The 25,632-nt window shown below is 36.9% G+C and overlaps 1 protein-coding gene across 1 annotated transcript; it reads left to right on the top strand.

The window, feature by feature from the left end:
• Positions 1-595: 595 nt before the first annotated feature.
• On the top strand, positions 596-25,632 carry SLC38A11 (solute carrier family 38 member 11). The gene is made up of 12 exons (XM_055719459.1): positions 596-850; positions 3,245-3,362; positions 3,777-3,851; positions 6,102-6,236; positions 7,915-7,980; positions 9,665-9,771; positions 10,314-10,393; positions 16,733-16,803; positions 18,345-18,506; positions 20,218-20,330; positions 20,972-21,103; positions 24,249-25,632. Exons 1-12 carry the CDS (start codon positions 818-820, stop codon positions 24,492-24,494), a joined length of 1,338 nt encoding a protein of 445 aa, XP_055575434.1. The 5' UTR covers positions 596-817; the 3' UTR covers positions 24,495-25,632.

Raw genomic sequence — 25,632 nt, forward strand, 5'->3', positions numbered from 1 at the left:
ACCACTTCCCACATGTTTTTAAGATGTAGATTTCTATTTGTAGCTTGTTCTATGTTTACGGAGTGTTTCTGCTGGAGACTGCCTGGTCCCAGCTCAAGATAACGGCAGATTCTAAACTTTCAGCACTGTAATTTTGCATTGGTTTTAATTAGTTTGGCCTCTTCCTATACTTTCACTGCAGCCCCAGTATGTTCTTTTATCTGACTTGCACCCATTTTGCTGATTGATTTGGCACTCTACAGCAGCTTGCCCTCCCTGAGGAAAAACAGTGACTGCCGTAGCAGGGCCGCGTAAATAACATCGGTATCGAACAGAAACAACAAATAAGCGACTCTGACACCGGCGCCAGTTTTCGCTACACACCCTGCAGGGAAAGCTCTCCTCGTGCATTGGGATAAACACGATTTTGTGAGGTCGGGGTCTCAGAAACACGAAGCCGCAGCGCTCACTCTCGGAAAGGTCCCAGGCGAGGGGCGGCCGCCTCACGGCGCGGAGGCACCGCCCGCGCGCCCGCGGCCCCTGCGCGCCTCCCGGCGCCTGGCCCCGAGGCTGCGGGCCCCGCCGGCGGCGCGGGCGGGCGGGGCGCAGGCGGGCGCGGGCTGCAGGCTCAGGCCGGGGCAAAACCCGCGGGAGCGCGGCGGGACCTTTCCGAGCGCGCCCGCGAGGAGCCCGCGCCGCGGCCCCGCTGCCACCGCTCCTCGCCCGCCCGCCGCGCCTCTCCGCTCACTCCCGGGCATCTCCCGGGGCTCAGGCAGCGGAGGCGGCCCGCGGCAGCGCAGCGGAGCGGAGGGCAGCGCCCCCTCCGCGGCAGCTGACGATGGAGCGCGTCGGGACGGCCGCTGCTCACCAGGTACCGGGGCTGGGATCGGCGGCGGCAGGGACGGGGGAGGCGAGGGGCTCTCCGCAGCCCAGCGAGCCCGCCAGCACACACCTGACTCGCCTTTACTTTCTGCGGGACGTTGGGCAGCGCTCGGGGGCGCCGTGGCCGGTTTTGTCGGGCTTTGTAGCCACCAGCCGCGGGAAGCGCCCGGCCCGGCGCCTCGGCCCGGCTGCGCTGGCAGCAGCCATAGCGCTTTCATCTCCGTTCATTTTCGCCCGCAATTCGTATGAGAAAGAAAGACTCGCAGGTACCACGCAGGGAAGAAAAACGCAACCTGAGGGGCCCTGTTCTCGTGCGGTAGGGGAACTGTGGCTGCTTGGCACAGCTAAAATTCGGTGTTGCTTGAAGACCAGAACTTGAGCACCCTGTTTCCTGGTGAGCCTGCCGCTGTCAGTGCGATGGTGGCCACCCAGGCCACCTCACGGGCTGCATCCCATCGCTGGGAGAGCACCTGGCCAGGCACAAACCCGTCCTGTTCACCATCGCCGCCACCTGGCACGCTGTCCCTGGCAGGCCTCCCAGCAGGTGTTACCTCCGTCTTCGGGCCAGTCTTCGCACAGGAGCCGTTTCACCTGTGTCATGAATTCTGTTGCCCTTTCTCATCCTTTTTGCCAATTCAAACGTCTCTTCCAAATGGGAAAAGGACCAGGGTTCATAACAGAGTCTTCAGGCTGTAAAATGCACATTGTGTTCATTTTCTTGTAACAACTGGAAAGAGGGAATTGGGCTGTTCTAGCTCAGTGCAATTTCACGTGTACTGTGCTGCAAGTAGCAGAGAGGATTAAAATTTCAGGAGAGAATGACAGTGATGCTCAAATCAGTAGTGAAATAAAACATGGCACCTGTAAGTCTAGATAAGAAACAGCTGAGGGAGAATGTTATGTATGAAATTGCATGTGATATGGAGAAGGTAAGTAGGAAATGGTGGTTGGTTTGTCTGTGATGATAAAAAAATTTGGGACACCAGGTGGAAATATTTAATGGTAGATTCAGAACAAAGAAGAGTACCTGTCTCTACATATAATGTATAATTAAGATGTGGCATTCTTTACCATATGATAGTGTAGAAGCTTAAAAAACGTACATGATTTCAAAAAAGGGGCAAATTTAAGGAGCAATCTATTAAGGGATGTGATGCACCAAGAACATAACTGCTTTGGGAATTCTGGGGTATGCAAACTGCTGAAAGCTGGGACAGGAAAATTATTTGCTAACTATTTTGCTAACTATTTTTCATGTTCTTAAACTCTTCCTAGGTGCTTTCCATGGCCACTCAAAAATGGCATACCAGGCTATACTGGCCTTTGATCTGACCCACTATTAGGCTTATAATGTTAGTACTGCTTAAGGATTAAAGGTTCTCCTTAAATATGTAGCCCTCTTTAAAGCACTTTCGCTTGTCAGCTTATACCACTATCTACAGATGACTTAGATTTATCAGTCATTTAATTTTTTTTCTAGGAGTAGTAGTGACAAGCATCCGAGTTTCTAATACCTGCTATATATTTTAAGTAGGCTCCTGCATCTATGAAATAGTTTCTTTATTTTCATGGTAAGTACACAATGTTTTGCTTTGGTCGAACACAGGCAAGCATTTTTTTCATTAAATGCGTGTTCCTCTTTTGAATTATATGACTTGATTTAAAATACTGGCCTGCTAATGAATGATTCTAAAATGTTCTCTGACAGCAGAGTGGTGACCTGAGGAGAGGGCCATGGCATGCTTATGAAGAAATGCTTTTTGCAGATAAAACTTTAATTTTTGAAGCTACTGGCTACAAATTGTGCTTTGAATTTTGGTTTGTACCAGACCTTCCCACAGAAAATTTCTGGGATTAACCAATTTCATAGTGTTATTAACTATTCATAATGACCTAAACCATTGGGTGACAGAAATATTTAAAATGCTGAATAAAACCTTAAATTAGAGCATCATCAGATGTTGGCATACTTTAGTAGTAACTCTTGAAATTTATTTCATTCCCCTGATTCAGAGGTCTGTGTTTACTTATCAGTCATATTAGCTAAAATATTTCAAAAATACTTGAATCACATGTCTGCCTTTGGAACATAACTAAAAAGTTCTTTGTTTAACAGCCTGCCTCTGAGTTTGTATACATTTCTGCCCTTCCACTTAATTTTTTCAGAGAAGAATTCATGACAGATTATGGGTCAGACATACAGGAATTAGATGCCTAACATCCCTTTCATTTCTTACTGGGAAAAAAATGGGATTTAGTTATCAAAATAACTACAAATCTCAGTCTACGACAATTTTTTTTTGATCTTGAATAGGCTATGTGTAAAATACTTGTCCTCACCTATTTTCTCATGTATAATGTTATCATTGTCTTTCTGAAATAGGTAGATACAGATGACCAAACAGCCCTCCTTAGGAAACCCAGGAATAAAGGAGGAAACAGTGATCTGGCATCAGCTGGATTCAACATTATCAACTCTATCATAGGATCAGGGATTATAGGTAAACATACCTTTCTTCACTATCTTGTGTGCAGCCTTGTTTATACATGCATGACTATCCAGTGTGGAGAATAACACTGTTGTCTTACTTTCTGCTGCTGTTTCTAAAGATTTTTCTCTATTTGCTTACTATGCAAAAATGCACAGGTGTCAGCTGAGATTATGTCTCACAATGATAAATACCCTACATACTCTTTGCCATAATGACCGCAGAGAACTGATTGGACAGATGCGGGCTGAACTTCACACCTGGGCAACAGTTTCTTCACTGAAAGTGATCTTTCTGAGGTTATTAAGCACGCTGGTCCAATTTGGAAGATTTGATAATTTTTTTTAATCTGAATTCTTTATTTTGGTTGTCACAAATAAGTATTTGCAAAGATTCTTCTATAATCTTTTCTTTTCTTACTTACAGGACTGCCATATTCAATGAAGGAAGCTGGTTTTCCACTAGGAGTACTGCTTTTATTTGGGGTTGCCTATATCACAGGTACTCTAAAAGCAGTTTCTGTTGTAAAGTGAAAGCTAGTCTTGCAATGTTCAGCTGATCTTGAGCTTAACAATACCTTGAACAAGTATATCTATGACAATAAAAATGACAATTTTTTCCTTACCTCACTAATCCCTTGAGTAGATTAATAGCAGTAGATAATTACACTGTACAACATACAAAGCTGCTTTTTGTGTGCTTTTATTCTCATAAAGCCTAGTTACTTAGACTAGGTCAAGGTGACATTTGGAAAAACAGCTCTCATTTGTGCCTCAATCATCTGCTTTAGTCCACTGTTTTTATCCTAATTAAGAGGCTGATCCTATGGTGGGTTGTATACCACTTTTTTTTTAATATACCACAGAATTAAAACCTTTGGTTGTACTATGACTTTGAATATTTTACTTAATTATAATTCATTTAAAAAAAATGAATGGTTTTACCTTCAAAAAGGGAAAAGTTTTGAAATCACATGGTAAATAAACTTAAATGTAAGCGAATCCATTGGCATCAAAGGAGAATTTTAGTAAAGACTCTGTGGATTCAAGTCTTAAAATAACAAACCAAGTCAATATGAATGGTACATATTCTGTTACTTGTATGCAGAGCAGCAGTGGATGCTTTTCATTGCTTAAAATATCGTTTAAGGCTTTGTCTAAGTCATTGAAGTTTGACTGGAGAGTCATATGACTTAAAGAATATGTTCCTTATGAATGGAAAATTTTCTCTATGGCTGATGGCGGAATACATTAATGAAATTGTATCTTAAACATAGCTCAGAAATTTCAGTTACTTTTCTGTAGGAAATCTGATTTGTCCTTTGCATTTCTAAATGTTTGGAAGACTTCATAGCCATAGGGTTACAACCTGTGAATTTAACTCAGCGTTTTATTATGTTAAAGATGTGGCTCAATATATCTTGCACAAGCAAGTTATAACTATAGTTACAACTTTTTGACTGGTAGCCTTTAAAGTGCAGGCTAAGCATGAAACATTAGTAGTTATTTTGTGTAGTTTTTACTGAATACTTGGCGAATTCTTACTGCTTTTCCTTTTGGGGGATGTTTTTAACTTTTACTGTATATAGTCCTAGATTGACAGACAAATACAATTTTAGGTCATTTAACAATAAATATTTTTCAAGTTTATTGGGTCTAAGATCCCCTGCTACAAAGACCTAATATTTCTTGCTCAAGATCAGCTCGGTATGCAGCATAATTGATAATGAACAATTATGTATTTCTGGTTTTGTCTGCTCCCAATTATAGCATAAGCAAGTTTATATAGTGTAAAAATTGCATATGCTCATGGGAATCTCTGGATTGGCTTTGATATTAACAAATGGTAGAAATCTCCTTTGGAAAGGCTGTGGAAATTTCATAATTATAGTCATTCCCAGAAGAACACTGATAATGTTCACAGAAAAGAACTGTTCCTATCGCAGCATAGATTACAAGCTAAGTGAAAGCCAGATGAGGAATAGATGAGGTCTAGCTACTCTCTGGCAAGACATCTGCACTAAGGTAATAAATTCTGTGCTGTAACTAATCTGGACTGGAAAATCCAATGGTGCTTAAATGAATACTAAAGCATAGCCTGATGTAACACCAATATCTCAGAACTGTTCTCCATAAAATTCGAAGCCCAATCTGGGACTAATTCTGCCTGTGATATCAGCTCTGTCTCAAGGCACGCTGCTTCATAGTTTTCCAGTTAAATCACTTTTTACATGTTTTATTTTAAAAGTATTCCATTAAAATATTTATAATATTGTTAACAGTGGAAAAGACATAAAATATTAACCAGGCTTTACCTTTCACAAACTTAAATATATAGCTGAGAAAAGTGATTGAGAGTTCTAGTACCATGACATAGGTAGTCCCTTGCAGTTTACCCCCCTTCAGGATAAAATAAAATGCTCCAATCATTCAGGAGCTCTGTGTTATTAATTTAATTTTCCTTTTTTGGTGCTTGTTACAGTTCCTATTCCCTTTGGCCATACCGGAAACCAATGAAAATCAGTCTGATTCTGCTGTCCTTAATTGGGAAAGCTGCAATTTCCTTCCAGTATGAACCTATAACTCCTGGGTTTGGTGGACTGGGATCCCTTCTGAGAATTTTTTTTTTCATCCTTGTTCTTCCCAATGCCACTCTTTTCCTTTTTAAAGATTTATTTTTTTTTTTAACCAACTATGAACCAACTACAAGTCAGTTCATGCTGTCTTTAACAGTAATTTTATATTTTAACAGATTATTCCATTATATTACTGATCAAAGGAGGAAACCTCTCCAGTACCAACACCTATCAAGAGCTGGTCAGAAAAACATATGGTCTTGTAGGTTATCTAGTTCTTTCAACTCTTCAATTTTTATATCCATTTATTGGTAAGATCACATAAAATACAGATGATTTAAGTTTTATAAATAACAAGCTTTTTCACATTATCTTATTCATTCACTGGTTAAATATTAAGAACTCTGTCAAGAATATACTGTATATGCCCCTTTCTGCTTTCAAAAAAAAAAGAAAAAACAACTAAAAATTACTTGGTAGGTTCTGAATAACTGAGGAAGAATTCAATGAGATGGAGTACCAGCATAATAGAAATGAACTGAAATATGATAGCAAAGAGATTCATGATCACACACTTGAAAATTAATGACAAAAGCAGCCATGAGAAATAGCAAAGGGCAGATTCTTTTGTAGAATGAGTAGCAGAGCACAAAGTTAATGTGCCTGAATCAAAAGGAAAATGTGACTTTAGGAGTATATTGAATTAATATTTTTCCAAAGATATAGTATTACTGTGATTGGAGAAGCCACTGATCAGAAGTTGATTGACTATTATGTGCTGTCATTGCTTTTCAGAAGCATTAATTCAGCCTCATATCCAATGAGCTACTAGGAAATTGGGCACTCAAGACCTCTTTGAAGAAGAAATAGTAAAAGAACAGGTATAATCTAGGCAGCAAGGACTGGAAGTTTTAAAACAAAGTGATATTCTGAATCTGTTTCCTACAGTAGTAGCATAATTAAATCAAATCTTAAATAAGCTTGATATTTTCACACATGGGGCTGCAGGTACTGGTTGCTTGATGTGCCAAGAGGCTGGACTTGGTGACCACATTCACAGATCAAAACTCCTACTTTGGGAATAATCAGCCTGAATTGATTACAGGTAGCTGAGATTTTTTAAGGGAGTCAAGTTACTGTTACCGCAGGCAACGATGTTACACATATCGGCTCAAAAAAGAGCGTACTTACTACTTCATAGAGAATATGGAAAAGAATTGTAAAGATCTCGGTCCTTACCAAGGAACTAGTTATGCCTATGTACGTACTTGAATTTATTTCTATACGTAGTGTTTATGACTTACGATTTCATAACAGTGACTATTTATGCATTATTTAAGGTCAGTACCTATATATATGTTGTCTAAATGGTGAAGACCATGAGTATATAAATGTATTTTGTGTATGTGTATATACACACTTGTAGTGTAGATTAAGATAAGAATGAAGTATGAATGTTAAGGCCACAGTTTTTGTTAATGAGTGGAAAGAATGGAAGTGCATATCTGATATCTTATTCTGGTTTTAATTCCTTTCTTCTGGTTTGAAGGTTTGCTGACTTTACATGAGCTAGGAAGTTCTGTGCATTTATTCGCAGGACCGATTATTAGACTAACACTGGAGCTTTACTAAATAGAAACAAGAATTTGAAAATAAACTGGCAAAGAATTGCTGTTATAAACAAACAGTGTTTAGAAGCTTAGATTTCCTCTTTGGGAGTAAGGTTATATGGCAAGTCAGCACAACAGCCTTGCTTGTTAGGCTTGTGTAGGTTGAACCTGTGTTTTTTTTAAAAAAGGTGGGTTGGGGTGCTAGAGATTTTTTTTTTTTATTATTGTTTTGTTTTAAACCTGAAACAGAAGTTGTTGGTGCTATCCAGAATTTGTACAAGAGGGACAGTGGTATATAATCCTGAAGTCTACAAAATGTGTATAAAATGTTGATATTTCGTATTTGACTTGTACTAACAAAAAAAAATTATTTTCTTAGCTATGATCAGTTACAACATAATAACAGGAGACACTTTAACTAAAGTTTTTCAGAGAATTCCTGGAGGTAAGATGCATTTAAAAAATTCAGAATGGGGAAAATGTATTGGGTAGCAGTATAGCCTAAGTATTTAGGGCTTACCTGTTACTTTGCTTCTAAATTACACTTCAATATAGTAAGTTAAGGACTTGAAGCCTATCTGTATGAGTGGGGGTTTTTTTGGTGTGGTGTTTGGTGTTTTTTTAATAAGTCTTTCTCAAATGAAAACTATGACTCCTAGACCTTGGTTATCATTGGACTCGGTGTCAGTGAAGAAACCACATGCTTTGATGAAATACTAAGCGTCTTCCACAGCGGTATATTTTCAAGGTCATCATATTTTGTCATCTTTTTTAGCTTTTTCCTATAATAATCATTTGACTACTGAAACAGCACTTTAGTGAATAATACTGGATGACTTGCAAATAATATAATGAGTTTAATGCTTACTTAGGCATATCTGTAATAGTTGGTCATGAACTACATATGTAACTTTCAATTCTCTTAGATACTACAAAAGCAGGTGTGGCTTTTTGAGCTCTTTAACTCATGCACTTGGACACTTCCTTTGCTGTAAGTTTTCACAGCAGAATCAGTGGAGCAATTTGTGTGTAGTTTTGCCATCTACTTTAGCACAAAGCCAGCTAAGTTAAAAGATTCTTCACTGGGGAATAGAATTAAAAGAAGTGTCTGCAGTGATATGGAAATTCGTATGTGGATGAACTGTTTGATTTCCACAGGTGGACTATAATTTTCAGCAGGTGAAGCCTACAAGGTGTGGATGCAGTTTTAACTGTCACACTGTTGTTCTGTGCATACCTGATCAGGTTGATAGTGACAGTGAATATCTAATAATTTATATGAAGTATGACTTAAGTAATAGCAGGAACCAGCAGCATGACACATCTTTTCACCTGGCCAGTAGAATGCCTGCCTGGAAGGAAGTGGGGAAAGTGTTACCATCTCCCACAGAACAGAGGGAACTGAACACAGACTTGCCATGTCAGTTGGCAGTCACTTCCCAGCCATAATTACTCAGCAAGCTTTCATTCAAGCCCATGGTTCCTGGTGGCCTGACTGGAACTGACATGTTTTGGTTTAAGTTGTAATTGGCTTGAAAAAAACACTGGTTGTACAAATAAATGCTACTGATTGCAGGGAATATTATGACATTGTTGCCTTCACATGGTAATCTGTATTTTACAAGTAGAAGCCAGCTGACAGCAAGAAAGGAGGTGCTCAAAAGAAGCCTCAAAATTAACTTATTTTAGGATCGTTCTTTAAGAATTTGCTTATCTTCAACAGCACAGTAATTGATGTCAACACACAGTGTCAAAAAATCCTCAAGAGTAAATGGCAGAAAGTAGTACTAGGATATTTTACTTGCAGTCTGCCAACATGGACCAGGCACGATGAAGGAAATTAATACTAATCTATATGTAGAAATGCCAGACTTTCAAAGTTTGGTATGATATATCCCCTATGTTATGCATTTGGTTTGAATCTGTAGAATTCTTGTGACTATGCACATGCTGTGTATGGCTTCCTCAAGGTTAGTTAATGCCTAGTCTTTATTTCAGTGTTAATTGGCTTGAGTAAAGGGGATAAAAGCCTGGTCAACATCAGAGATTGTTACTCCTAGCCTTTCAAATGTAACTAATCTGTTCCTCATGTTAGTCTCTAAGAGACGTAATTTTTTTTTGTGCTTTAGTTGGACCAGATAATGTGCTTACTGACCGTCACTTCATAATTCTTCTTACCACCATCATCTTTACCTTGCCTATATCTTTATATCGAGACATAGCAAAACTGGGAAAGGTAAATCAATAGTATTTGATTTTTTGTTTATTTTTGTGTATGCCGTTAGAAAAAAAGTGCTAGTCATAACTTAATATATTTGAACTGAATACATTTGGCTAGAGCATCTTAAGTATTTTAGAAGTTCAGACTGACTTCTGCCCCAAGAAATATTGAGAAAACTTGGAATAGTTTAAGCAAAACTCTTGCCTCCCTATGCATCACTGGATTTTATCCATGTACTGCTAGTAGAACTCACATATTGTAAAGCACTGGGTGCTATAGGCCTGATCTTGAAATGCTGAGCACTATTAATTAGAAATATTTAGATGGGAATATCACTTAAAATTAGAGAAATAGTTGGAATTGGCTGGTTACTTAAAAAGAGCAACAAATTAAAAGATGATGAAATACACAAGCTTTCTAATTATAAATATTTTATGTGATATTTAGAACTGTACTTGTTTGTTAATTATTCTTTAAAAAAAACCACATAGATTATGCTGCTAAGAGGACAACCTTTCAGCAGCTTACTGAATGAAGCTGTGTTTTTACCTTTACAGATATCTCTTATTTCTTTGATTTTAACCATTGTCATCCTGTGTATTGTGATGGTGAGAACAGTAACATTCAGTCCACAAGTGTGAGTACTCTTGCAATTGCCACAAAGTGAATTTTTGATTGTATGTAATGTTATTTCACTGTTACATATATCTGCATAGTTTTGGAACATGGCTGTTTTGGGAGAGATAGATAATTGAAAGAATAAATCTGTATTAACAGTAATACAAAATGAACTGCTAAAACACTTTATCTTTTTTATTTTTCCTGTATTGCACATAAATTCAGAAAAACTGTAGAATAATTGGCTCTGGAATGGGCATGTGAGGTTGTCTGTCTTTTGAGAAATATTTACTTTTTTCCGTTATTGTCAGATGGCCTATAATTTACAATCTTAAAATAGATAGTATCTTAGTAATACTTCTCATTTTGTTCATATATTAATATAATAAAAATGAATACAAATAATGGCATTAAAAAAGAGAACACAATAATAAAAACTTTATTCTGTCATTTGAGAAAGCAACAATATAAGCATGCAAAACTGTTTTCCAGCACTCATACTCTGAAAGCAGTATTTAACGTTGGACATTGGAGTGTTCTAGACAATTTAGTATAAATGAGTGTGTGTTGTGGCAAGATTTTTATAATTATATGGCAAGAAAGTGCTATGAATCTATTATCTTTCTTTAATGGCCTAGAAAGTTTGCATTTGTCCTTATAATTTAAATAATTTTATATATATGTATATTAATAAAGACAACAAACTGTTTCTGAATGTGCTTTTTTATTTATTGGGACAGTTTTATATAGTATTTCTAATGTTTCTGTAAGCAGTGAATTCTTCTGCCATGACTGTTTTAGCAGTGTTACGCACGATCGTTCATTTGTCTTACTGGTAAGATATGTGGGTTAATTGCAGGGTATTAATGTTTAATGCTAGGAAGATGGGTAGAATAGTAGTTTCTAAAGTTGTACCAGATAATATTGCCTATCATCCATAAAACGATGCACTTGAAACAGTGTGGGGCATCCCCCCACCATCTTTCTGATGCTGTGTGTTAAAGGGGTATTTGAAAGAATAGTCACAAAATTCCCTGTCAAAAAATGAAGAAGCTATATATAATGGTTACTGATGACCTTGTTACTATGGTAACATTTCTTCTCAACAGCTGTGGAGCACTGAAAAATATGGAATGCGTAGTTTTATTTTTTCTTACAAGACATAATGTTGAGGTTTGAGTGATTCTTGGTTTTACTTAATTCTTTAGAGACTTCCATTTCTGCCTTCACACTTACTGTTTTAAAAAATGCATCTAGCAAGTTGTTAATCAGATTTTTTTTTCTCACAGTCTATCAATGTCTATTTTTACTATTTGTATTTTACAGTTAGAAATAGACATATACTTTCAAGTATTAAAAACCTTCTAATATTTTGTTAATGGTATAATGCTCTGCCATCTCTTTTTTTTTTTTTTTTCAGTAAAAATGAAGAACACTGATTATTTTCATATGGGTCACATCACAGTATTATATCAAATAAAACAACTAAATAAATTTATTGTGAATCTTTATTAAAAGAGTAGAATTGGAGGTTTTCAAGGAGATTTTAAAAAAATCATGGTTATGAAGTTCAGTTCTCAGATCTATTGTATAGGAAAATAATTTGTACAATCCTAGATAAAGACTTGATGGGCCAGAGAGAATACTTAATCCCTACCATTGTTGCACAGCAGAATGGATTGTGTGCTTGTCATTGATGACAGCTGATTATCTAGTTTGTTCTTGGCAATTCAGTGATTTTTCCATTCCAGTTCTTAACAAGCCTTTTCTTATGAATTCTTCCTATATGTGTCTCTTACTGCATTTGGTGTTGGTTGCTTCTTGGCATAACCACAGTGGATGTGGACAGCAAATTGTTCATTCTTTTTCAAATTATTGAAAAAACAACATTAAAGAGCTGTATCTTTGATCCCCTTTGGTGATCCTTTTTATAGACTGAACACACACAGTTCCTTTAGTGTTTCTTTGTCATTTCCTGTACTAATGATCATTCCCAATGGCTGCCTTAAGTTCTCTGCAAATGAAAGTGAGATCGTGGTGCCCCAGCTGCCTGTGGTATTCACATTGAGGAGCAGAGAAGAAAGATTGATGTATCTTATATGTCCTCTTTTGGGGATTGCCGATGTTTGCCTCTCTCAAAAGTAGCATGACATTGTAGACATGCCTTGAGTTTGCAGTCTAAGTGAAGCACCAAGCCCTTCTCTGCACAACAGTGAGCTGGCAATTTTTCCTTTCTTTTTACTCTGTTCTCATGAAGTTGGGTGTGTGTTTGGGGTTGTTTTTTTTTTTGCTTGTTGTTCCCCTGCCCTGTTCTCGTGAAGCCTTTTTCCCCCAGCATAACTGTAGGATTTGTCATTACAGAATTGAATACTGCTTTATTAGATGATTTCTCCATTTACCAACCAATGATTTTTCTATTTTCACCCTGTTCTCTAGCATGATTGTATGAACTGCACATTTCATACTTTCTGTTGAGGATGCTTCTTACTTTTTGTTCCATCATTCAAGTTACTGCTGAATACATTCAAAAGTGTTGGACTCAGGTCAGGTACCACTGGAATCCCGTTTGGAAATCTATTCGCTTTGATAATTACTCCCTGGCTAGTAATCAGCTTTTACTTACCTTCAGATTTTTCAAAGTGAAGTTTGCTTCCCTTTGAGAGGTGCAAGAAGGTTATCTGGGAATGATAAAACTGTTGTTTTACTTAAATGCAATGCATGTTCTAGTTGAAAACTCTATCTATTATTTGGACAACAGAGAATGTTATCTCTCTTAGAAACCTTCTGTGATGTGGTAGCCCATCAGTGAAACAACAACATTATTACTATTTTTATATGATTTGATGTACTTGAAACTGTAGGCTGAAAAACAGCAATTGAAAGTCTTTGGAGTGTTGCATTTTTGTTTTGGTTTTTTTTTTTAGTTGCTTTGGGAGTGGAGCAGGTTTTCCAGGGACATTATAGGAATGTTATTTTCTTATTAGTGCTCAAGAATAAAAAAAATGTATTTATGATGAGTGATTACTTGATTTAAATTATTGCCTGTTATGACAAATATGAAACTGAAGTACTTTTTTTTTTTTTTTCCCCCTCCAATTTTGCTTTCAATTAATATCATCCATATGATTATTGTTGCCTGAAGGACATAATGAACCTGCAGATAAAATCTAGTATTCTGGACCCAGAGTTTTAAGATGTTGGATAAAAGTACATTTTGATGATCCATTCTTTACTTTATTTCCACCTGCTTATAGCTGGGTATTTTTCTACTGTGATCAAAACCAATGAGTTAGAATTATCTCAAACTTTAAATGTGCAGTATGTTAATATCGCATAAAATAACTTTGTGCTTCAAAGATTAACATTCACTTCTGTAAAAAGCAATATTTTACGTAGCTTATAAAATTGGATCGTTTTAATTTGGTGTTCTTTTGGAAAGAATGTCACGATGCCAGTGTCTGCATAATACATAAATCTCTAGGAAAAACTTCAAGAGCATCTGCTACACATAAATAGGATGTGAGAATTACTCAACTGGCAGCTGATCACAGGGATGAAAAACCAAGGGTTCAGGAAAATAACTTTAAAGTAGAAAGTTGATTCTTTCCTTCATATAAATAATCCAGTAGTAAGCAGAGATAAACATAATGTGTGATGAAATTAAAAAATAAAACTAAGCTACCATATATTTATGGAACTGCTAAGTAGTTCATTAAGGAATAAAGAGGAGTTAAAACAGTTGTTACTAAGTGGGACTGACATACAGCTTTGTCTTGTCTGTGTTCCTTGACAACCAAGATGGCTTTGATTAATATAAAATTCAAGGCTGATGAGAGCATTACTCATTTTCTTTTAGTTATGTTGATTGATGTTATATTCAGCATCTATAAACTTTTTCAGTATCTTTAGATTTTTAAAGTTTAAACAAAAACTAAAAAGCTATTTTACCTTTGAATAGAATTTAATTGAAATTTTACAATTAATTTCCTGTCTAAATCATTGAATTAAACTCGAATTAATCTGCCATGTGTTCCTGGATTATTTTGATAACCGCCAGTTTGCACCTAGCTCCCCTGTCAGACATATGACTTTGCTTTCTCTCTAGAAAAAAAGCTTCTTTTTTCAGTCAGTGTTTCCTACCTGCCAGCTGGGTTGAGATCAGGGATGCATATTTCTCTTGCCCTCCTTAAAGATATTTCACTTCTGATGCACTCTGCTGTATTATATTTGGCAGCATTTCTACATAAATGACAGAAGAGATTTTTGATAGTACGGATCTTAAGAAATATTTTACAAGAAGTAGAAGATATGCTTTTTAGACTGCCAGATTTGCCCATCTCTTACTCATGATCTGGATGTGAAATGCCTTTTACCCTGTTAGGGAAGCTCAATGTTTGCCTGGTTCATTTGTTCTTTTCATTTCCCCTTGTTCTTATGTAGATAAACACAAATATTTTCAAAACTTTTTAAAACTCACTAGCATGTTTATTATGCTATACTTTCCCTTAAGTATTCTGAAGACTGAGTAGAATCTTACTTTTTTAACCTCCAGGCTGTCTTCATCACTAGGCTTGATTACCTTCCTATGGAGAGTTCTTATTGTCAGTCTGTCTTGCTGTTGTCTTTCAGCTGAGACCTTTTCCTGTCTGCGATCTCCCTTAGGATGTTTTTTTCTTGTTCAATCTTTTTATTATTTTTGTTCCAAGAATCACACTTCCATTACCTCTCAGCTTTTGCTTTGTGTTACAGCTTCTACTATATATGATAGTACAGCTGTCAATAAGTGCATTTTGTATCAGAAATGTATTTCTTCTGTTCACTTCCGTTGCATTTCATCTACTTCTTCTCCAGCATGAAAAAGACTTTGTGTTCATGCAGGCGTAGCCTTGTTTTGTACACTGAGCAGGGAGCAGTAAGCTGGCTGTTTTTGTCATTCATGGATATTCACAGCTACCGCTGTTCTTCTATGAGGAGCAGTTAAAATCTTCCCCTAAGAGTTGCTAAGAAGAATGTAGGTCAAACTAAATAGGGACAAGGACAAAAAAAATGAGCTTAAATTTGATGCTCAGGTTCTGTGTACTTCAAAGTTAAGCTTAGCAACTACAGTTTAAGAGCTGAAAAGGTGCTCCAAGTCTGAACTGAATATGAATTAGATACTATAAATCTGGGAGTTTTAATATGGAAAAGGAAGGATTGACTATTTGAGCTCTCAAGAAATAGTAGTCTATGAGTTCTGAAAGGGGAAACAGCAATATCTTTCGTTTTTTTTCTTTTTTTCCTCCTCTAAGGAAGGAGTTTAAACATTTGGAAGTAATGGAACCTAGCATGGCATATACCACTACAGCTGTCAAAACGGGCTAGTTATCACCAGATAGAGGGAGAGACAAAGCTGACATTCAGAACTTCACAGAACTGGCGTGCGTGCCACACTACTTTCTAGGGCAGTAGGAAAATAGCAGCTAAGGCCTCAGGTGGCAGCAGCTTTCCCTCTAAATAAAAACAGAAACTTAGGAGCAGCCAACTTTTTGTGAATAGGTTTCTCTGTACTGTTCTTTGTGCTTCAGTATTGCAAATAAAACATTGAACTGGCTTATGAATTTCATTTCATAGTTTTAGCAACTTGTAGTTCTGGAAAAAGCTGTTTTGTGTTCTTCTCCTTTCCTTTATTTTGGCTCTTTATTCAGAGAGGAAGTTTATGCATCAAATGGTTTTTAACAAAGTTTGCTGACTGTTTTCTGTGGGCCTCCTCTAAGAATTACGATTACCTGACGTCCAAAATTGTGTGCATATCTTAGAGGAGCAGATGTGGGGGATGCTACACTTGTGCCTGATTATAGAAGTCTCCATATACTTACACTTTATCACTTTGGGAACTAACAGAATCCCTTTACTATGAGGAATAGGTGGGACAGGTGTAAAGAAGGGCAAACTGCCTCGCTTAATTCGTAGCCTAGGAAAAAAGTATCTCTAGACTGCATGGATCACATGTGTAAGCTCAAAGGAAGAAACTGCCTCTAGTCAGAAGAGATTTTGGGTTGAGATAACCTTAGTCGGAATCAGTAACAGCTTTTACCTTCCTTGTTGCTGTTTCTTGGTATATGACTTGAAGAGTTTATTTACAAAACTGAAACAGACTGACATTTTTAGCTGTAAAAACTGATTGCAGAAATACTTAAACAAGGGGGGTGAGAAGGGTATCTCCCTAGTTTCATCTTATTGTTGATGGACACTGTGGCCTACTTCAGAGAGTTCTGGAGATCTGACTGGCAGTCCTGTATTACGGCATAGTATTTTAGGTTATTTTTAATAACTGATACTTGAAAAGAGGATAATCTATTAAAACAAATGTCTGTTTTAGACCCAAATCAGAAAATGCATGGATATTTGCAAAATCAAATGCAGTACAAGCTGTTGGGGTGATGTCATTCGGTAAGTAACTTTTTTGGTATTTTTAATACTCGGATCAACTGTAAGAAATTACTTTATATAATATATTGGACCTACAAGTTGCATATTTTCAATTGTAATTTTTTATATTAATGTTAAGCTGTTCCAGAAAAAAAATGAAGTTGAGTTTGAGTCATTTACATTAATTTATTGACCATCCTGCCCTAGAGGCTGTTGCCACCGTAGCAGACAGCGGTGTGACATGTGAATCCAGGTCGTCTTAAAACACTTACACTAATAGGGTTAGTCTAATTGATAAACTGAGGAGGCTGTGATCATTCTGCGTTCTCTTGGCTAACCTTTAACAGAAAAATCTTTGACTGCAATGTATATGTTCACTAGAGAGTGCCTGTTGCTTCCCATTTCTCACAGTGAACCATTCGAGTGTCATCTTGCCTCCACTACCATAGAATCGTTTAGGTTGGAAAAGACCTGTAAGATCACCAAGTCCAACCATTAACCCAGGACTGACAAGTCCTCCACTGAACCGTGTCCCTAAGTACTGCATCTACATGTTTTTAGATACCTCCAGGGATGGTGATTCCACCACCTCCCTGGGCAGCCTGTTCCAATGCTTGACAACCCTTTCAGTGAAGAAATGTTTCCTAATATCCAATCTAAACCTCTGCTGGTGCAACTTGAGGCCATTTCCTCTTGTCCAGTGGCTTGTTACGTGGGAGAAGAGGCCGACCCCCACCTGCCTACTGCCTCCTCGCAGGCAGTTGCAGAGAGCAATAGGGTCCCCCCTGAGCCTTCTTTTCTCCAGGCTAAACAACCCCAGTTCCCTCAGCCGCTCCTCATAAAGCTTTTTCTTCGGACCCTTTGCCAGCTTTGTTGCCCTTATCTCAACACGCTCCAGCACCTCAATATCTGTCTTGCAGTGAGAAGCCTAAAAATGAACAGTGTTTGAGGTGCAGCCTCACCAGTGCCGAGTACAGGGGGACAATCACTTCCCTTGTCCCACTGGCCGCACTGTTTTGGATACAAGCCAGGATGCTCTTGGCCTTCTTGGTCACCTGGGCACACTCATTCTAAAATATGTTCTTGCCTGCAGGATCTGGTATATTCTTGTTATTGCTGTGACGATCTAAGGCCTCCTAATGCTTGCTGCTGCCTAAAATGGATGTCATAGGATGTCTGAAAGTAGCAAATGGCTCTGGAGTTTTTTGGGAAAAAAATAATAATAAAAAAATAATCTCAGAACTGCTGTTGTGTTCTTAAGAAATAGAAGAGCAGGAAGAGAAAACAGAGGTGGGACAGAGGTGTGGAAGGTGAGAAATGGTGTGGCATTGTAAGGTAGTCAAAATCATCCTAGGATGAATATAAACCTTCATCAAATCAAATAACTAAGTAAAAATTGAAGCCATTTATCATTGCACTCATTCGGGGTTAGTTTGTGTTTAATGAGTGGATTCACACTGTGCTGTATCTCTCCTACCTTGGAATACACATTCTGTAAATGTATTTTATATGCTTATATGCATGAATTCATACATCTGCTTTAACTGTCATGTGTGTTTCAGCATTCATCTGCAACCATAACAGCTTTTTAATATATGGGTCTCTGGAAGAACCCACATTAAAGAACTGGTCTCAAGTCACACATGTGTCTGTCTCACTTGCTGTTATTATCAGCGTTGTGTTTGCTGCATGTGGATATATGACTTTTACAGGATACACAGAAGGTAAACTGCTTGACCCCTCAATTTTGGTGCTTGCTGTAATCCTTACATTTCTACCTTTCTGTCTGACTTTCGTTGTTAATTAGTGACTCTAAAAATACCAAAATCATACTGTGTTTGGACAAAAATAGTTAAGACATTTTTTATAGTTACCTAACAACCAAAATGGGGTACAAAGATGTCAGCAAAATGTTAATAGGTGTCAGAGTCCCAAGTGTAAGCCTCACCAGTGAAAGTCCCCTTTGAATACTTCCATAATTAAAATACTTCTGAGGACTAAATATCCATAATTTAGCCACATGGTCCACTAGGAGAGAGCAGTAAGAACAAAAATTGCCTTGATTTTTCTGCAGGGTGCCCGGCATATATTTCTGTACATTCTTTTTTATCTTTTCCTGTCTGTGCTAACACAGTATCCTAGCTCTGACTTAGAGGTGTTTCCTATCTTTACAACAGCTTTTCTGCTGTAACTAATCCTACTGTCACCTCTGTGGGTATATGAATATACATATGTGTATAAAAATATATAATCAATGTTACATCATACTATTTAACATCATTTTGTTGAAGTGGAAAAGGTGCATAAAAGAACGAGGCATAGATTTGGTTAGTGCATTAGCTTCTTCAGGAAAAATACACATTTCATAAACAAGCAGATTTTCTGTTATTTAATAGTTCTGTTCCAAATTGTAGGAGAAGGCTTCCAAGCTTCTTTCTTTCCTGATGCGCAGCAGGATGTGGTTGAGAACGGAGGAACTGTAGGATGGGTGTTACTGCTTGATCTGGCCTCTTCCTGCCTCCAGTGCTCTTTATGCAGAATAAGTCACTGACCTAGGTGCAACTGTAGGTAGACCAAGTGCAAACTGGCTGAGATATTTCAACTATAGAAAGGTCTGACTACAGCTATCCCTCAGTGTATGACTACTGGAAGCAGGGTCTATCTTACCTTCTTTCTCCCTGTCAAAATTTTTTGCTTGCTTTCTCTGAAGTACACCATAATTGCTTCTTCAGTGCCATAGTCATCCTGAAAGTAGTAAATCATAAGACAGTATAGTAAATTAGAAAAGATCTGATCGCTGTCTTGTAGTGTCTTCTTGTGCCTCAGAGATCATTATTCCAGATTCTTTGTGGTAAAGGCTAAGCAAGATGATAATTAGAATTCTCTACCAATGCTTTTGTTGTTAGAGGTAAGAAGATTTGCTAGGTAACAATCTGTAAGCTTTTAATGGGCTTTCAGGGTCAGAATATTTGAAATTCTCTGCTGCAGCTTACCAGCTATGATTTGATACTATCAGTGAAATGCAGTTCTGCAGAGGAATTCCCTGGTCTTCCTTGTGTAATTGTTGTTGTTCTTAGGAATTACATTTATAAAGGAAATAGATCTTTTACATGTAAGCTTTCTTTCTGAATCCGTCACATTTGTTTCAACGAACACCAGCATCTCATAAAAATCTGTGCTAAGGGGAAGGTAACAGATGACAAACTAATGTCTATATATTAAAATATTTTTTTTTAAAGATAAACACTACTTGAAATAAAAACACTGCTAGTAGCAGGATAAAGCTAGATGCAATTTGTGACTGTAACTACAGTTTCTTGATATATGTCAGGAGAGGGATCAGAAACTCTCGATTACTCCAGTAAATTATCCTTCAGTTTGTAAATAGTCAAATGACATGAAGTTCAAACTAATTGATATTTTGCTGTGCCTCAGGAGATATATTTGAAAACTACTGTAGAGATGACAACCTTGCTACATTTGGAAGGTTTTGTTATGGAGTTACTGTAATTCTCACCTTCCCCCTTGAATGTTTTGTGACTAGAGAGGTAAGTATTACATTCTCCCTTTAACAATGTTGATATATATTAATAATTTTCTCACATTATTAATATATACTGTAGCTGAAGTAAATGGTTGATCTGTAGTAAACATCAGCATATCCTACCCTGCTACATGCAATACTTGTAATGTTTAGACTCTGGCAACATACACTGTATTACATTTATCATAACATTATCCAATATTATGTTAATAATTAATAATGTCAGGGATGCTTAAAATTCCAAGTTTTGCTTAAATGCCACTGTTGTTTTTATGTTGAGAATAACTGAAAATAGCATATTTATCATGCTTACTAGTTTGCTTTTTAAAGTATCTCCATCTAAGGAGATCCATCTGTTCAGTAAAAACTTGTAATCGGCTTTTATTTTGTAGTGGGCAAATGAGAAGAAAGTAAGCATACCCTAAATTCTGCAGGTGTAACTAAGTCAGTTTTGCAAGTGTTCTGCAGTTTTAGTAATGCTTTTTGTTAATTATTTTTGGAAGTGGGTAAAGATGCATTATTGAAGCAAGAGAGGTAAAGTTCAGCATACTCTCATCCATTCTTTTAGTTTGTGAATGACTTAGAATAAGCTGTTTGTTAACATACAGAGCAAAATCAAGTTTTAAAATTGTGGTTCTGTTTCAGGTGATTGCCAATGTGTTTTTCCATGGGAACCTCTCAACAGTTTTCCATGTTGTTGTGACAGTAGTTATCATTGCTGTGGCGACTGGTGTATCATTAGTATATGAATGCCTTGGAATAGTTTTAGAGCTGAATGTAAGTGAACCTGTATACTCTTTTATTTAATAAATCACTTTTTTGTAAAACAGAACTCTGAAAAATTCACAGCTCTATTGAAAATCTTGCATAATTCAACAGAGTAATCAGTGGAAATGTTAGTAGGGGAAAAAAGGGATTATTCACTGTTTCAAAATCGGATAATTAAAAGAAAGGAAGTTTAGGAGGTAAAGTCCCTGTGGTTGGGGAGGGCTTTTAGAACAGTTCTGGAGATTTGGCAAGTGGCTATGACTTACCAAATGTATTAAAACTGCAGTGGAAATCACTAAAATACTCATCCTTTCTGTACTCTAGGACTGAATCTGGCATTTCTTTTTCTACTCCCCGCTTCTGATGAAGGTGGCACTTTAATAAACACTGGGGCAGATCCTAATGACTGCCTTGTGCCAAAGGGGCAAAAAATAGGCGGGGGGAAGAAAGAACAAACTAGTAGTAGTGAGACCACAGAGACAGTAACTGGAATTTTTCCCTGCTTTGGACTTAACTAGGGAGCAAAACTAAGTAATTTCATAACCTGAGTGTATGATTTTTAGGAGGAGACTGCTTTGTTTGCCAGTAAATATTTCTGTGTCTGGTATTGCTTCATAGCAGAGATGGAGCTTACCAGGCAGACCACACAAGGCACTCGCTGCTTTGGACCAGTTTTAACACATTTATGTAGCTTTTTTGTTGGCTGGAATCGCCACGTGGTCTACTTGAGTCCTAGGCTGCTAGTTAGCAAAGCAGGCTTACCAGATGAAGTCAGTGGATTTTCACACAGAAAGTATATTTAATGTGAGGAAATGTTAACAAAAATAATAATCCAATCCACATTTATTATAAACATTGTCTTAACAATTTACCTTCCATTTCAAGTCAGCTATTTTTGATAAATAGAGAACGTGTAGAAATGTACTCCAGGATATAAAAGTTAGAAGGTGGAGAAAGTTTTTTAAGGGCAGTCTTTGCTTCTTTATAGAAATATTTTAGAATTGCCTCTTTATATCCCTGTCCATGCATTCACTGACAGTTTTGAGCCATATATTATATGCTTACTGATGGAACAAAATGGAATGAGTTGGTCCTTATGCTATGTGATACAGGAACTTGCATGCACATTATGATACATGTACGCTGTTTTGATCTGCAGTACAGCTTATCTGCTAACTGAGCAGTAATGAGTGATTTTATAGCAGTGATTTAGTACTAATGTTATAGAACAGGTCTGAATATTCAGATAAGCTATCCAATTACCCTCTATTTAAAATAACTACCTACATAGTTTCTTCTAAGTGAATCCTTTTCAAATTATAACTGGCTGAAAATAAACAATATCCCTATTAGTTTGGTCAGGATGCATGTTTCGATTAAAATTTTTGCCACCTTCTTGGCATCTGTTGGCAACTTTTTTTCCCCATCTTTTTTTCCCTCTGTTTTACATTACAAGTGCAGAAAATTCACCTGTGTATATACATATACCCATAAAAGTATTTAAATGTGTGCACGCATACACACATGCCTATTCTGGCCAAATGTCTGAATACTGGTATAATTGACCTAATTAACCATGTCTGCCCATATATGTCTAAATACATATATGTGTTTTACATCTATTATATGTTATAATATGTTAAGAATAAATTTACGCTAGAGAACTGCCAGTGAGTCTTTCTAGCATTAATAAGTTATGTGTGATTCCTATTTGGAATTGAATTGTTTTAAAATAATCACTCAAAAACACACATTCCATCCTTACAATATTTTTACCCAGAGATGCCTAAGCAATTGCTCAATAATCAAGCTGATAGCTTGAGCTTGACTCAGTTGCAAATAGAAGTTGCTAGCCAGACATTTCAGTGGGTAGCTCCTTTCTTGTGGGGTTGTTTTTATTCCTTTTTAAAAGAGAATTTGACAATACAGCTGTAAGTATTTATTGTACGTAATTGTTGCACTCAGAAGGATTGTTCAGTTTCAATATCCATCAGTAGAGAAAAATGAATAGGCAGAGTCTTTACACATGAAAGAAAGATTATCTGTGTCTCAGCAGGCTTTCTGTCCAGCAGAAGAGCTGCCTTTTGGCTCTTTACCAAGGTGGCATTTGCTGCTGTTTCATTGACTCGCTTACATTTTCATTGCTTTCTCATTTTTTAAACAAAGCACAAGCCATTGTGTTTGCCCTGTGGTAATTCCCCAGGGAAACTGTTCAGTCATAGGGGAATCAAGGGTCCATGGATTTTGCTGTGCTATTCTTTTACTGGGATCCTAGTTTGTGTTGCTTCACGTACTTAAGAGTTTCGTTTTTTATGAAGAAGATACTTCGTGCATGTACCTATTTTTGATGTCTGTACTGATCACTGTTAGCAGGCTGTTTGTACAAACAATAATGCAAAGAGATTCAATAAGCTGGATTTTACCTCACCATAATTAAGTTGAAACATAGTGTTTTTTAAGTATGTGACAAAGTAAACATTCAAAATTTCTGCATAAAAATGCTCTCCTTTGGTGTGTAACTCATATGTTAATCTGCAGTGGCTTTACTGTAAAAAGCATTTAAGCAGGTGCTTTTTATCTGACCCTGTCTATAAGAGTGTTTAAAGAGGAGCTGAATCTTTAGTAGGAAGGGAAGTTCTACTCTCAAAGGGAGCTTTGCTTTTATAGGGAACTCAACCTAAATCAGGTCGTAAATATAAAAATTGATCAGAATTCTTTGAATTGCTATACAGTGTTTCCACTTTTGTAAGGCAGTATTAGATCTAGACTCCTACATGGAATGATTTTAAATATTTTAGGTCAGTTACAGTATTGCAGAACTATTGTGTTTGGGCTGTTACTGTACTTCTGAAGCTGTGAAACTTCCGGTAATCAGATGTAATAGTACTTGCAATTTAAAATATTATTCTGTATCAGCAAAGCAAAAGCATTTAAATAAATATGAATTATTTCAAGTAGTTTTACAGATATTTTTGCAAGTTATTTGTGACTTTGAAAAAAATTTTCCATATAGCAGCACTGGAATAGGCCTCTATTATCTGGCTTTACTGTTGCATCAATCTAATCACAACCATTTAAAATTTAGGTTTTTGTTCTTCACATGTAAATATACACACTTATGAAGGTTTTTTCTATTGTTGTTTCCCACGCACAGGGAGTTCTGAGTGCTACCCCACTTGTTTTTATCATCCCAACAGCGTGTTATCTAAGGCTGTCCAAAGAGCGATGGAACCATTCAGATAACCTCATATCCTGCCTGATTCTTGCTGTCGGTGTGCTAGTGATGACAGTTGGGTTTGTTTTGACTATCTTGCATCCCCAGGAATGTAGCCATGGAAAAGAAATGTTCTACTGCTTTCCTAGTAACAATTCTTTTCAAAACAGTACGCTTCCACCATAGGTAGCACACCAATCTCCAGACTAGATCAGGTACATCTCACAGCAAGCCATACATGCCAGTTTAAAGGAGAGTGGGAAAAGAGCTTTTGTGTTTTGACATGCACTAAGAATTTAAAAATGTGTAACTGTATTTACATACTTGGTTTTATGCTGCCATCCTTTTCTAGATAAGACTTAAGTTTTAGCTGTTTCAACAAAAAACGGTGCTGTTCAGTAGACGTTACTTGAATCACTTGCAAACCGATCAAAAAAGGCTGCATATTTTTTAACTTAGTCTGCAATGCTGTTTAAAGGTTATAAAAGAAATGTTTGGGAATGTAAACATCGCCCATGTTTTATTGTTGTAATTTAAGAAATTATAAAAATAATAACACCTTAATGTGTATTTATTAACATAGTATGAGGAAGTTTTTTAAGTCCTGAAAAAAAGTATGTATGGATCTCTGTGTATTAAATTTCTGCTGTTAAATTGAAAGACCCCCTATTAATTCTCTCTTTGATTTTGCAATAACTGCCCCTTAGTGCTGAAAGCACCCCTTGTACTTGCTTTGGAGTAAAGGGTAATTTTGTATTGTGACTGAACTGTAGCTGATACAATTCAACTGTAACTGTTACAATTAGTGATCTTCTATTTAAAAGTTACTGCATCAATCAATCAATGCAGGTGAATTTAAAAAGATTCAAGTAAACAGTCTTTGTAAAAATTTCAAGATTGACAGAAGAAAATTACGTGTGTAACAAACACAGCTTTTGATTCTTAAATGTATAACCCTATCTATTATTTCTGAAACTGAATTGAAACATTGTTATATGTCAGGCATGTGCAGGTTGAACAAATTGTGTAAGAAAACATTCTAAACTTAGTTATCTTTCTAGTCCTCTGCTTCTTTTCGATATATGGCTATTGATTTTGTCATGGTTTGTTAAATTTTGGTAATTTCTGTTCTTAAAAATTAACATTAAGGATTCATGTGTATGTATGTATGTGTCTATATAAGTACATACATCCATATGTATATATAAAAATACACACACACATGTATACCTATAGAATATGAGTAATAATTTGAAGTTGAGAGTGAGTTATATAAGTATCTTCTGTATTAGTTCTGGAATTTTGAAAAAAATTTATTATCGGA

The sequence above is a fragment of the Falco cherrug genome, chromosome 8 (genome assembly GCF_023634085.1).
Source record: "Falco cherrug isolate bFalChe1 chromosome 8, bFalChe1.pri, whole genome shotgun sequence".
Lineage (NCBI taxonomy): Eukaryota > Metazoa > Chordata > Aves > Falconiformes > Falconidae > Falco > Falco cherrug.

Coding starts and splice junctions, on each gene's coding strand:
- SLC38A11 (XM_055719459.1), top strand. CDS start 818: ATGGAGCGCGTCGGGACGGCCGCTGCTCACCAG. Junction 9,772..10,313: donor ACATAGCAAAACTGGGAAAG/GTAAATCAATAG, acceptor TTACCTTTACAG/ATATCTCTTATTTCTTTGAT. Junction 10,394..16,732: donor GTAACATTCAGTCCACAAGT/GTGAGTACTCTT, acceptor TGTCTGTTTTAG/ACCCAAATCAGAAAATGCAT.